This window comes from Necator americanus, chromosome IV, assembly GCF_031761385.1.
Source record: "Necator americanus strain Aroian chromosome IV, whole genome shotgun sequence".
NCBI classification, from domain to species: Eukaryota; Metazoa; Nematoda; class Chromadorea; order Rhabditida; family Ancylostomatidae; genus Necator; species Necator americanus.
Window position 1 is genome coordinate 15,339,273 of NC_087374.1, and position 13,925 is coordinate 15,353,197.

The window sequence follows — 13,925 nt, forward strand, 5'->3', positions numbered from 1 at the left end:
TGGCGTATGTGCAACCAATGATGCCCATTTTCACTTTCGAGAAGTACGGTTCTCCCACATCACGTCCCTACTCCTCAGATTCTCGCTGATTTGAGAAGACACTCACTTTCCCCGTAGACAGTTACATACGCTGTCATGAATGCGTTCAGTCTTTGCTGTGACGAGGATCGTTTTCGAGGATTATGTTCAACTCTGTTCGTATCCCAAGCTCCTATCCTATTTTGACGGCCCGAGCCCCATGGGGAAAAGTCTCCAACTCCCGTAACTTCACTACTGTAAGACATGAAATAAGTGGCCTCATGCCTTCGAAGGCCTTAGCTACTAAGTTTAGTGATCCTGGGGACCATCGTTGAGAAGATGTTCTTCTCTTGTCCGTTGTTTGGTTGGTACAAGGATGCTGCAGTGCTAAGCGCTTTATAGATGTGTTGTTATTCTTTGCTTGTTGTTTGCTACAGCACGACGACTCAGTGATTTAGACGACACCAAGCCGATGAGAAGCTCGTTTCGCGCAAGTGAGACGCTCAGCTACTTGTATGACACGCTACTATAAGCACACATACACACAGTCACCGCCACCGACCGAACTGGTCGCGAAGCGTTGGTGTTGGCCACGCCCACTTCGACACCGTCCGCCATAAGTTCAAAACCTTCTTCGCTATAGCTTCCGCTGGTCGCTGTTTAATTTGTGAACTACCGCTAGGACGCCTCGCACATTTTCACATGTGGGTGTAGCCTATGATAGGCTGGATTCTGGTGGCTGTCGCCTGGTCGCCGGTGGTCTGCGAGGAGTTCACCTTTAGGTAAGCCTTTTATTCTCTTACCCTGTAAAGTGATCCATGTCTAAGGAAGGACAGAGATCACTCATTACAAATTTCCACATATTCAGTTATGTATCTCCCTGTCGTGAGCACGCTAACAAAGATTTGTTTAACCTACTTAAACAATTGTAAGAACTAGCTTGTAACAGCTTTTCGGTGTTTCCTTCTTGTTTACTTCCCTTTCGTAGCCGTTACTAAATCGAAAAAGATTGCCGACTATCCCCCTTGATGGTAGCAAGGAGGGGGTGACGCAGAAACTCTTGAGAGATCTTCTTATACACCAACGTTTGTTTGAAGTCCATGTGGTTGGCTTATGTTTGAACTACGAGAGAGACAGAAATTGTTATAATACTTCGACAATCTCTAGTCCTCCTACTTCAAGACGATTCATTTCGTCACGGGATCGTCCAAAGTTGCCTCCGGGCTTAGTATACCTTCTAAGTAAAACAGAAAATGAAGTCACACTAATTATCTGTTCAATTTAGAACACAGTCAAAGGATACGTCATTCTCTTGCAGCTTGAATTCAACGCAAGAAAAAAAACAGTATCGAAGAAGTGGAATAGTTGTTTAAAGCGCTAGTGAGATTAAAATAAAGAGAAACATTCGTTTATTTTATTCTTAGCGACTCCTCGGATACCGAAACAACGGATTTTGGATTTGATGAGAGGACTAGCTGGGTCACTACAAATCCCATGCAATTAACCAGTAGTTTCGTTGAGGTCAAGAAATTATGTCGAGAAAAGTTATCGGGAAAATGTTTGCGTTTGTTTTTTCCATGGTGCAAACAAGGTTCGTTAGCACCCATTCCCTCCAACTCGGTAGAATCTACGCGAACCATAAATTACTGGTGAAATTCCGAACCATAAAACAGTGAAGGAATGCTCTCAAAAGACATTTAAGAAATTAATCTTGGCCTGTCGGAATAAATGTCTTGTTTTTAATAAAGTTCCTTGTGTCACGGTAGTAACCAACCTAGGCTGCTTAGTTGCGGGATAATTGGAAGTATTTCCGCTGGATGGGAAATGGGTAGGTAAATGATTCACAGTAAAAACATAATTAAACTATTGGAAACAAGTAGTGGTGGGAGAGGTAATGTGTAACAGAAAGAAAATAGCATCACTTGTTAATAAATACCAACATTCAATGAGTTCTCAAATTTAGATGCGGATTACAAAAAAAAAAGATGAAGAGAAGTCCTTCCTTTCCCGAAGGTACTTCGCAAATTTTCTTGTGATAGCTGAGAAGTGGGAATTTTTATCTACCGTATGGGATAAACTCTCTCTGAAAACGACTTTTCAAAAGGAAAGAAGCGATAGTAAAGTCGCTGTGTCTTCTTCGACATCCTTCTAATCCTGATGCACTTTTCAAGTATTCAGATGCAGATAAAGAAACGAAAAAAAAAGAACCAGAAAAACCTGGAATGGCTAAGATTTTGACGGCAAGCGTTTAATGAGTTGCGCACAATTTCCTTATGATTTCGTACAAAGTGAAAAACTTGTTCCGAAAGAAAATCGGGCGACTCATCTACTCTTCTTTGAAGGGGAAACGGTATAAGCTTCGTCCTAAACGACTAACCATAACTGATGACGATGGCATATGAACCCGCTTCTTTACCTGAATTAGCTAGCGGAACTTTCCAGAAGAATTTGCAGGGGAGGTTGGACTGCATTTTAGAAGGTCGCCTGCGCAATCGCTGGAACTTATACGGATCAACATCCCTAGCTGGTGTTTATTCGTTTTTAATTAGTCTGGTGAGTGCTTCATCACTACAGAGGAGTTAAGAATGATGGTAGCAATGAACCACCACCGGTAATAACGTCAAAAAAGTAAGCAAAGGATGAAATGCGCCTTAAAAAGCAAATATTCGGACTGGTGCAAAAAGTAGAGATTGTAGAAGTGTAGTAAGCACGTCAATTACATAACACTTCATTCCCTGGAGGCTTCAACTTCAGCTTCAGCTCCAATCCAACGCTTCAATGCACAACTAATTGTTAGGCGCTTTTTCTTGCACGAAAGAAGACTTTTCAATAGATTTATAAGCCATAACCTGTCAGATGAGTGCGTTAAGCAGAAGGAACCGGTTCGCATACATCTCGAGTGCTTGCTGGTAATTGCTTTAAGAGGGAACAACTTTCACCTTGTTGAAAGTTCAAGAGTCAATCATCAACGAAAGCTGGTTTGCTGAGAAGTCGGCAGAAACACGAAACACACCAGGAAGACACCCATGGGAAGCAAAAAGTGCTACAGATTTTGTTTCCATTGTTACCAGTGAGGTGCAATTCAGAAAAGATAGGTCAGTCAGGGAATCGCAACCGTAGTCAAACCAGGGGAAAAAGACCACTTACAGTCGAACATCTGTGGCTGCGTAAAAAGAAGCGGTGTGGTTATAACCACTCGCAAATGTGCGTGAGCACATCATCATGATATCGGAACTGCACCAAACTTAAGGTCCCTTTCACCGGACTGTAATTCCAAAAAAAAACGTTGTAGATGCAATCGGCGCCATTCGACGTACTTTTCTTCATTTTGAAGCTTCATCAAAATAAGAATGAGAAAAAATATGCTAGAAAGTGCAGCATGCTGAAAAAGCCTTTCTGTGGTTTCTCTGCCAAGAATTTTGAAAGAGTTGCATGAGAGGTAACGCTGATGATCTGACGCGATCTGATGGCGAAGGGTTTCGCGCGCTGATCTGCTTTGTTGAATAATAGTTCTGTCCTAGTTTTCTGACGCTGTAGTTCCTGTTCTCCTTTACAATTTTCTTTTGCAGACTAAGGAATGATGTGCTGGAGCTACGAGGCCAGGATGGCCTCTTTTTGCCTCTCTGCTTCAGTTCAGCTAAGGAGGAGTACGCCGAAGAGATTTGCTCATCTTTGGGCAGGTACGACCACTTAACTTCTATTTCCTTGAGGAAGTTTTCTTTTTGTAGTAAACATACCTCTAAAAAATGAGTGAACGCCTATACCTTTTTTTGAATAGTCAGTGTATGTTCCATTTTTTACGTTCTCATGTTTGCACGGACAAAGTCCGTTCATGTACGAAGACGGGATGTAGCAGGCGTCCGGCCGCATTTGCTGCGAACGCGTCGCGGTCGCACGGGTAACATAAACACAGCCGATTAAATAATTTTGCCAAGGCTCACTTATCTCAAAATATGATCTGTAATTTAACTGCTTTCGATGTTCAGCCACTACCGCTCTCAAATCTGTTTTTTCATGTTTTCAAGCCAATTGGAAGATTTTTCTCACTTCCTTCTAGAGATAAAAAGTCACTTTTTTTTCTGAAATTTTTGAAATTGGGAAACAATGAGTTTGAATTATTATCTGCCCTTAGAGTCCCTAACACATTGACGACAAAGCAAATTTCTTGCATTTCCGTGTATTTTTTGCGCGCGCTGAATGTCCAACGGCATCGTCGAACAATGTCCCAAGAAACAGATAACAAGTATCACTGAATATTTGGTGACTCCTCATGAAGTGTAATTTTATGATGATGTCCCCCAACATCGTCAGACATTGTTCTTAGCTGCAGAAAAGTGTTCGACGGCGTCGTCGGACATTGTCATCAATGTTTTGAAATAAAAAGGTTCAGATTGAAAAAGCTTCGGTTGATCAACTCATAAAAAAGAAGGGGAACAAAAATGTACCAGCTACGTATTCCAGATATTTGGCCTCATTCGAATTTGTCCCGCTGCCACCGCAACCCAGCTATTCGATAGCATGTGTCGATGGCATCAACTGCTATTCCTACATCAACACTTACTGCAGACAGGGAATCGCTGCTAAATGCGCCGTCGACTGTAAGATCTAAGACGAATTAACCGCATTGTCGTACCTCGAAGCCGCTGCCGTGATTCCCAAACACTTCCAGTTTGTCCTCCAGACTCGATGCCCTCTGGAAGATACTGCCTGCAGACGTCTGTGATCATTTCCACATCATTCTCAGACGCTCGTGTAAGCCAAGATCTTTTTTTTTTCGAGTAACGGAAACAGAGCCATTCTTTGGACTTTTTCGAGTCACATACTTTCCCAATAAATCAATCATATGTCTTTGCCCGCTGTTCAATTCTTCACGTTTCGTTTTATCTCATATCATTCTTTCAGGAAGCGTGCTCTTTTCGGGTGTTGTCTCTGCCTCGTGAGTCGGATCGCACTGCTCTCATACAGCTGATATCTGAAAATTTCGGTATGTAAGTATTTGTGCGACGGATTACTGATGAAAACGTCTCCGCACGAAATGGTACGGTGATGTCCGGGCGCAAATAGCTCCCGTTACCTAACTGACTCATTCGATCGTGGCGCGATCTCATACGCTATTCAATAGCGCTTTTGAATAGATCTCGTGTTGTTGGGGTATTACCGATTGCGCAGATAAACAAAATGCTTTTTAATGCAAAAGGAGACTGCTACGTGGGAAGAATTAGTAGCTTGGGAAATATTTATTTCTTCGGTATGAGTCCTAATTATCGATTCAAATTAACAACATTTCCTGAAAATTTAAAGATTGTTATTTGCTTTTTTGTCTCGTTCACTCAATAAAAGAAAACTTCCGTGAGTTCTCATACATGAGGCAAATGTTTGTATTTTCAGAACTTTTTTCTTCTTTCAGATGAACGTCGGACATTTTTCACTTCGGGTTTTAGAGGTGGATCCCAGTGGATGTGGGACGATGGGACACCTATCGATGTGAGTTGGTTTTCCTTTACTACGAGGTAAATAAACAAAAATCATTTGTCGTGCAGCAAATGTTCAGGTGGGGAAGTAAACAGCTGAAAAGAGTCCTCTTCTTGAAAACCTGAGCTTAGATGGCTCGAGTAACTATACTAATATATTATAAACTACTGCTACTATTGCTGGTTACAGTACTCGAGTGTCTATACACACATGTGTACATGTAATTTAAACCTGTACATATATTAGCCTACTGATAACGTTTTCATTGAAGGTCGAGGAACTCGGAGTCTATTCCTCTGAGTGCTAAAATAACTTGCTGTTTCTTATTTTAGATTTGTTCATTTATTTGTTTATAGCTGTTTATTTTGGAATAACTTGCAAAAACACCTTTTCAATGTTGAAAGACGAAGGAGGAATTCTCAAATTCACAAATGATGCAGATTTGTAAATCTTTAGAAAATTATGTAGAGAAGGAATCCCTCTTCTACGAAGTTTAGTCGAAAAGAGAATTCATCGACAAAACTGTGATAATTCTCGGAACGTCTAACGTACCAGCAAAATTTTCTTAAATCAAAAACAACAAGAAAATGTCGAAAATAAAGTGGCATCGAAAAGCACAAATTTTCCTTAAAAAATAGAACTCAACTTGGACTGTGTAGTCCTCCTTTTTATGGTCGTACCTCGAGCTCACGCTGCTGTGTTTTGGATGACTCGATCACCCGCAGAAGCAAGCGAATCACGGTGCAAACTTAATAATAGATCAGAAATCTGTGCTTATGAGTTTGAACCATGAAGTGTGAACAACGTACGTTCATTCTCTGCATTAGTTTCTCGATTTTTCTGTTCTCACGTCCAGAACCTAGTGTTTAGAGCTTTTACGTTCAGATTTGTAGGTAGAACCTCGAAGTTTCAAGAAAAAATCCAGGTACAAATCAGAAAATGCGAAAATTAAACACAGAACAAGCGTCTTCGAGAGCACGAAAGGAGCCAATTCGATTATGATCGAGGCGTGAGGGGTGATCGGTGGTCAAGGTGTTTGGTGGAGTTCTCTAGTACTCATCGTACCACGCAGCTACTTCCACAGAAAACAAGAAATTACGTCCCCTCGCTTCCTTTTAATTCCTTTCAATACCGCTTCCAACTAAACATCCCCTGAATAAGTATATGAACTTCTTCAATCGTATTTTTTGCGTTTTCTTGAAATTTTGCAAAGGAACTTCTGCGTAAGTACAGTAGTAAGAGTGCCATTTTCAGTTCGCAGTGCGCGGCCAAGGCAGATGTCTCGCAGTGACCAGCGGTGAGTTCCACGCGATCGAATGTGACTCACCTGGCACGGCGTTGTGTGAGGTGGCACGAGAGTGTGTATATCATGATGAATACGACGGAAGGAAAAATAACACTCAAAATGGTGGGTCTGTGAGTTTTCTGCACTACGGTTAGCATACGTGAAAATCGAAAAAAAGGTAAAACTCAGAAATATCTACCACTAATTAACACTTTTCCTCTAGATTTTTGGATGGTGGATTTTGCTGCAGAATCCTAGTGGTCGTTCGTCAACCCACATTGATCTCAACAGGAATGAAAGAAATTTTAGGTCTCCCGTGTATGAAATGGAACGATCCATCAGTGTTGTTCTACGGAAAAAGTGTAGGCGAACAAACTGGATGGGATCACAATTTCTGCCGGATACTGAAAGAAGAACGGTGAGTATTTCTGGCAAACTTCACATCGAGCTGAGGCAGAGATATTGATCTGAGGGGAGACCATGGTGCTTCAAACAGTCCTGTCACAGAGCTAACGACGATAATCTGCAAGTCAACCCAACTCAGCTCAGTAATAATGAAATAAAAAGAAGAAAGATATTATTACTATTGTCATTAACAGTAAAATATGATCATTAATTTGTTATATTTTTAAATATTATTGTGTCATCGTGCATTATTATATATTGTTATGTTATTATACATTATTGAATCGTTATATATCACTGTATTATATATTTCATATATATTATATTGCTATATTAAAAAGTCATCAATAAAAATGATGTCAAAAAATAATGATGGTGTGGTAATAATAATAACAGTAATAATATAATAGTAATAATAATAACAGTAATAATATAATAGTAATGGTAATAATACTACAGCGAATAGAAGCAACAACAGCAATGAAATAAAAGCAAAAAATAAAGTAATCAACAAATACAAACAATTGTGTGCTGTAAGTTTGAACTTTCTCAATGGAGACGTTTATACTACATCGGCTGTTCTGCTAATCTTGTTTTTTCTGCAAAAAAAAAATTTCTATCTCCAAAAGAAGCCACAAAATTTCATGAAATTCAAAGATTGCTAGTAATTATTTTGTCCTAGGACACCAAGCTGTTTCTCCTCACCATCGATTCGAAATCCGTGTTCGATCCCAGAATGTCCAGAGTCCTCAAGTAGAATTGAATTCAAGGCTGACCTATGTAGGTGAATATCTACTCGTACTTTTTCACCGCCACAAGTGTTTAGTTTATTTACTATTTCATTGATTTGTCCACTTATTTAATGATCTCTGAACTTCGATACGAAATGGTTTACGTGATCGGCAATCTCATTCATAATAATTGGAAAAAAGCGTTCAGGTAACGACGTATTCAACGTGAAAAGATATACTAGAAATGTGGAAAGTGGGTAAACAAAAATTTGTTTTTGTTAAGTCAACTTCTTTTTCGACAAAACATGGAAAACAGTCAAAAATTACGGAAAAACTGCGACTGTTGTGATCGGTTGCAATGACATTAAGAATCGGGTAAGAATGAGCTGTGTTGAGTTTTGAAGCAGTTTCTTAAAGGTTTCTTCTCACCCCACGAATCTGAGGTGGTGCCGATTTCAGGTGGAGTATTCGTATACGGGACATGAAGCACGGTGCATTTGCGTACGCGCTTGAAACGGCGTTGGAGGCAGCAGTTGGAGCCGAGGTGGGACCATCGCAAGCAGCAGCGGTGGATAATGCCGGCATTGCGCTCCTAACCGCTACGCTCCACCGCACCGTCTCGAGAGAAGCCGCGTACGCAATGGCGTACGTGCTTCGTGCCGTTTTGACCCTATTATATGGTCTTTCACTGTCCAAGACCACTAATCTGACTTGTCAATAGTTTAAAATTAATTAATAGAAGAAGCCTTGCATAACCAGAATATTATTGTGTACTTAGTGTATTTTTAATTACCCCCTAATACAGGTTTCTGGTAATAAAGCTGTTCGCTACTTTTTGAATCTTCACTTATCCTTAATTGGCCTTCAATGTATTTTTCTTCTACTATTTCTCTATTAGAAATATAAAGCGCTTCCAGTGTGGTGAATTTAAAGAATTTTCTAGAATCTAGAGTGTCGGTACCAAATTTCGTCAGTGCCCTGCTTATAATGTTGTGCATAAAAAATCCTCTAGTAAGAATTTGCTGCGTCACACTGCATGATCCTTTCTGCTCAAAGGTTCTCGCAGCAGACCGCTTCCTTACGACCAAATACGTGTTTGCATCCATCGCATCCTATTTCAGCTTCTTCAAAATGCGGTCCAGACTTTTTTGCGTGTCGTGACTCCGGCAAATGCCTACCGAATGACTTCCATTGTGATTATGAGCCTGATTGTAACGATGCTAGTGATGAAGAAAATTGTGGTCTGTAATAGGTTTTCAATTAGTGTGAAAGTGCAGAAAATTACGCATTGTCTGCTAAGGAGACATGATTTTTCCTTATCAATTATTGATTTTCACAGAAGACTACTTGAAGTACTTTGAACTGGTTGGAACGCTGAAAATTGCAGACAAAATAACCGAGATTTGGACTTATATTCCACATGTTCAGGGTGTACGTCATTTCTCCTTGGTTTCGCGCTCAAAATATTCTACCATAACCGGTCTGTAATTTCAGTGTGCAAGACGTTGTAACGAAAGTACGCTAGTCTGTGAAGCGTTTTCATACGAGTCTCGAACACAGGTACGGTAGACCACTTTATGGAGGAGTCACGGCAGATTTGAGGCGAACATGCCAAACAATAACAGTTCATGTGAGATCGGAAAAGCTAAACACGAAAAGTCATAGATACACCATTGGGGACCAGTTCTCGCACATATGTTCAAAGTTTCCACAATTTCAGACGTGTTTGCTCACAGACAGCACTGAAGTCAGTAGCAATCTTGCAGTAAAGCCTACGAGTAAATACTATAGGAAGCGATTCTCTACAAGTAAGTGAGTTCAGGACGTATTCATAAATCCAGCACAGGGTTATTACATAGTTTAATGCAGCATGGAATAATGTAATCGAAAGAGCGTTAGGTACTTACCAGTCTGAACGTCCGGCTAAAGCCGGACTTCAGACTTTTTCTAGTGTTCACTTCGCTCGCCTTCACCGATCAGTAGGAAATAACAGTAGCGACTTTCTTTTGCGAAATAACTATTGTTTTTTTTTGTTTTTTTTTTATCATCCCTTTCTTCAATTTTTTCTTCAAAAATTTAGGCATAGATGGGAGATTTCATGATTTTCTTCCTAAACGCGTCAGTACTATATTTGGAGCACAACCAAACTTGATCTTACATCTATGTTTCTCTGAAATCTCCAGAAATTGGAAACATTAGTCGAAGTATGAGTTTCCTCCGCTCTTAAAAATTAGCACAGAATGATGTGCTAACATGAAGTGAGGTGAATATCATCATCATAGTGATGAAAATAAAACTCTACGTCAGACCACGTGAACGTGTGTTGGCTTGTATTGTATCTAAGCAGCCGTTTGAAAGTGTGTTACCACTTTGGGAAGAAAAGATGTTAGCAGAATCAGGGAAATATGCTTGGAAATAAATACGCGAATGAGTCATAGAAACCCATTCTGCCGTTGGCGCTCCCGCGCACCAATCCGAGGCAGTGGGAGCCGTCTCACCCCACCCCAGGTTCTCTGGGTCAGGGGCACGAATTCGACGTCGTAGGACCCGTCTCACCCAGTTTTACCACGCTGGGGCTCCAGCTCACCAAACCGACGCCATGATAATCCTCTCCCTGTCTTTTTGGAATTTCGTGACTAAGACACACGCATACACAGACGCACCCACGTGACAAAATAAGTCAGTTATCATATAGCATGATAGTTTGCAAATTCAAAAGTGTACATTCACATGAAAGTTTTTTACCCTCACTAACGTATGACGAAAACTAACTTGGCCTATAAAACCCAACAAACCAGAATGCACCTCTGTACAGTGGTGGAAAGGTAGAGTTCTCCCCTATCAGGTGTACGGCCATGTTTCGGCACCCCATCGGGGCTTAGTTTTGCATCATTATGGACTATTTTCGTGACACACAGACACACACACACACACACACACACACACACACACACACACACACACACACACACACACACACACACACACACACACACACACACACACACACACACACACACACACACACACACACACACACACACACACACACACACACACACACACACACACACAACAAACACACACACACACACAAGGAGTAAGCGCGTTATTATATAGCATGATGATATTTGCATATCGATTTTTTTCGTTTGTGTTCTTTGTTCTTGTTTCTATCTAATAGATAGTACTCGCTAGAACTTCACTGAACTGTCGAATGCTGCTCATTTATTTTCTAATGAGCTTATTTTTTGCTTCTACTTCTGTAGCGTCTTTTTGCTAAAATTTCTACCTTATCATCCTCCGCACCCTCACTTCCTTTCTCAATTCTAGAAGACGTACACTTCAAACTGGTCGACTATGTTCTGCGAGTAGCAAAAAATCATACATGGGGACATGTCTGTGATGATGGGTTCTCATCAGTATATGCAACGTCAATCTGCAGAATCTTCGGTTATGGGTACGTAGAATTGCGTTACATTTTTTATCAAGAAATTTTAACAGTAGAAGAAACGCTACTAATGACATCATTCCTGGCTTTCACGTATTGCAGCCAATTCAGTGAGTTTCTTCTCGAGCAAGTCTTGGTTTTTCCGCAGGTAACCTCCAGCATACTGTAATCAAACGAAACATTTCCATAGTATATTCGGGTTGTAACGCGAACTGAAGCCTGGTGCAAATACGTAAGCGGCTGCACCAGAGGCATTGAAACCAGAAGGTGGCAGCGGGACCGTCACTGGCTCTAAGTGAACCGCAGAGATGGGTGGAGAGAGCAATGGTCCCACCTCATCGGTAATGGCTGGCTCCATCACGCCGCTTAGCCAACGCGCCAGGACTCAGATCCTTCTGGACTATGAGATGGTACTTACTTAGAGACTAGTTCATCAGAAAAACTCACATCGTCTGGAAGGTATCCGCACTGGGGACTATGACCGCGATGTGCAGGTTGCGTGCACTTCATCTCCTCAATGATATTCTGAAACCTGTTGAAATGTTCTGCTGCGGAAAATGGTTGTGTTCGGGCAAGAACCCTTGTTCTAGAAAGCGACAACTTACGCTGTCCTCTATTGGTAAATAGTTGACAAAAACTATCCATGGCTCATAGTTGACGTCGGCAAATTCGCCGGCATAACGAGCAGTCTTCTTCACTCCATCTTCGTAGACTTCACGAGTGACTGCCCGATTTCTATGAATCTAAACAAGCACACTCTCGTCTTCGCTCACTGTATGAACTCTGCTGCTTACATCTGACCGCCGTATCCCGGTACGCTTCGACTACAGCGCGCTATAGGGCGTGGGAAGGTGTATAACATAAGGACATGGGTTGATGCGTTGTGGTTTCCTCAGCAGGCGTAAGTCCTGCCGACAATGTGTATACAAAGGTTTTTCATAGTGTTTTCTACTACTTGGCAATTGAAAATATGATAATCAATTGGAATTAGCAGTTTTGGGCGATACAAAAGAGGAATGGATGCTAAGTTATGACTCGGTCATGCTTCATCCATGCAAATCTCTACGTAAGGTTCTTGCCGGTCAATGAGGTCAATTCCGGAGAAGAGTATGAGTAGAATAGAAAATTATCCTCGAGAATTATATTACATGCTTTCGAGGGAGTCGTATAGTGAGACGGTAGAAATAAGTGCACGTTTTTTTCTTTCAAAAACAAACGAAGGCAGTCGCAACGATAACGTTGCTGTCGGTTTCCGTTGTCGATAAATGGTGACAATAGCAAGAAACCCAGTTTTTATTCGGTTGTCTGCATATTCTTTAACTAGGCAGAGATAGAGGGAGAATTCCATTGTAACTAGGAGGAAATTTGGGAATGATGGGAACGAGAGGCTGCTTAGAACTGGTAACTGGGTCTAAAAATGATGTTCCAGAACCAACCACATAAACGATCTCCTGCCCATCTGTTCGTTTCCAGGCTGGCATTAGCAGAAGATCCTGTTCAAGCTCGTCGTCCAACAACGGCGGCGGCAGTGGAGGCATCTTCATTGACGTCTTCACCATCATCATCTGGTTGGTCGGTGCAGTGTATTCGTGACGTGAACTGTACGATACTGACAACTTGTTCACCATTAAGGTTCGTTAACTAGTAATCAGCACATAGCACAATCAGTTAACGCACTTACACATCATGTTCTACCGGTGGGTACACTGCCAACGGCATTACCATAATCACGACCTAGTCGTTCAGATAATTGTTAGGATGCCTATAAAATAAAAGGACACGTACGACACAGTCAGCGTTGTTCCAAGTGAGGAATTCGGCATCGATCTACGATCGTGTCCGACCCTCACTCACATCTCCGTCTCGTATGATGAGGAACTCACCGATGCCACCGCTCTGATCTGTAAAATGGATAACAATAACACCTATTTCGCTTCATCCCTCAACATAAATACGATGTGCGATAGCGGTGGATGGTGTGTGGGTGTTGTGTGTGTATGTCTGTGTGCAAGCTCCATGAAATCCGAATCCATGTTCCGATATGCCAATCGTAGATAGAAACTCCAGAACAAATGAGATCTTTGTAAGACTTCCTCTTGTAAGATTTGGAAGGTTGGTGAAGTCTAAAAATCCAGAGAAGTTGTGGCAGCTATTGTTTCCCAGAGTGCATTGGCTCTGCAACTTCGACAGAGCACCCTCGTCACTTCATGATTTTTTCGGATAATCCCAGTATTTCCTCGCAAGTGAGTGAAGGATTCTTGATTGACCTTGAAACCTGAATTCATTGGTTTTTGGGTAAGCAGTTATTGATTTGTGGTTTTTATTCCATAACATCTACATTCCATCCATCTTTACATTTTGAACTCCAAATCGATCCTTTAACCTACTTTTCTACTTATGATGATATTGATTGGCAACATGGGGAAAATGAAAACTCGTTCATAAAGGAAATAAATTGTATCCAGATGAAGTCGTAATGGAAATTATATCTTTCTGCGAATGAAAAGATAGAGAAATTTGTTTTTTAAGTTTTAAGTATAATTTTAAACATTTTTAACATTTA

At 41.1% G+C, this 13,925-nt stretch overlaps 2 protein-coding genes across 4 annotated transcripts; one reads left to right on the forward strand and one right to left on the reverse strand.

The window, feature by feature from the left end:
* Window positions 1-735: 735 nt before the first annotated feature.
* Window positions 736-11,412, forward strand: RB195_001358 (uncharacterized protein; the record flags this gene model as incomplete). 3 transcript variants are annotated; one of them, XM_064198110.1, is made up of 16 exons in its annotated part: window positions 736-800; window positions 3,588-3,698; window positions 4,480-4,616; window positions 4,688-4,770; window positions 4,921-5,002; window positions 5,426-5,502; window positions 6,745-6,898; window positions 7,085-7,193; window positions 7,283-7,363; window positions 7,863-7,960; window positions 9,033-9,152; window positions 9,251-9,342; window positions 9,406-9,471; window positions 9,632-9,719; window positions 11,245-11,333; window positions 11,404-11,412. In XM_064198110.1, 16 exons carry the CDS (start codon window positions 736-738, stop codon window positions 11,410-11,412), a joined length of 1,461 nt encoding a protein of 486 aa, XP_064053989.1. The 3 variants fall into 3 exon arrangements, with proteins under 3 accessions (XP_064053989.1, XP_064053990.1, XP_064053991.1); XM_064198109.1 differs by lacking the exon at window positions 7,283-7,363; XM_064198108.1 differs by lacking the exons at window positions 7,863-7,960; window positions 9,033-9,152; window positions 9,251-9,342; ... (2 more) ...; window positions 11,245-11,333; window positions 11,404-11,412 and having other exon boundaries at window positions 7,283-7,391.
* A 26-nt stretch (window positions 11,413-11,438) lies between these two features.
* Window positions 11,439-13,087, reverse strand: RB195_001359 (uncharacterized protein; the record flags this gene model as incomplete). The annotated part of the gene is made up of 5 exons (XM_064198111.1): window positions 11,439-11,525; window positions 11,810-11,887; window positions 11,968-12,105; window positions 12,799-12,961; window positions 13,044-13,087. 5 exons carry the CDS (start codon window positions 13,085-13,087, stop codon window positions 11,439-11,441), a joined length of 510 nt encoding a protein of 169 aa, XP_064053992.1.
* Between the last annotated feature and the right edge of the window lie 838 nt (window positions 13,088-13,925).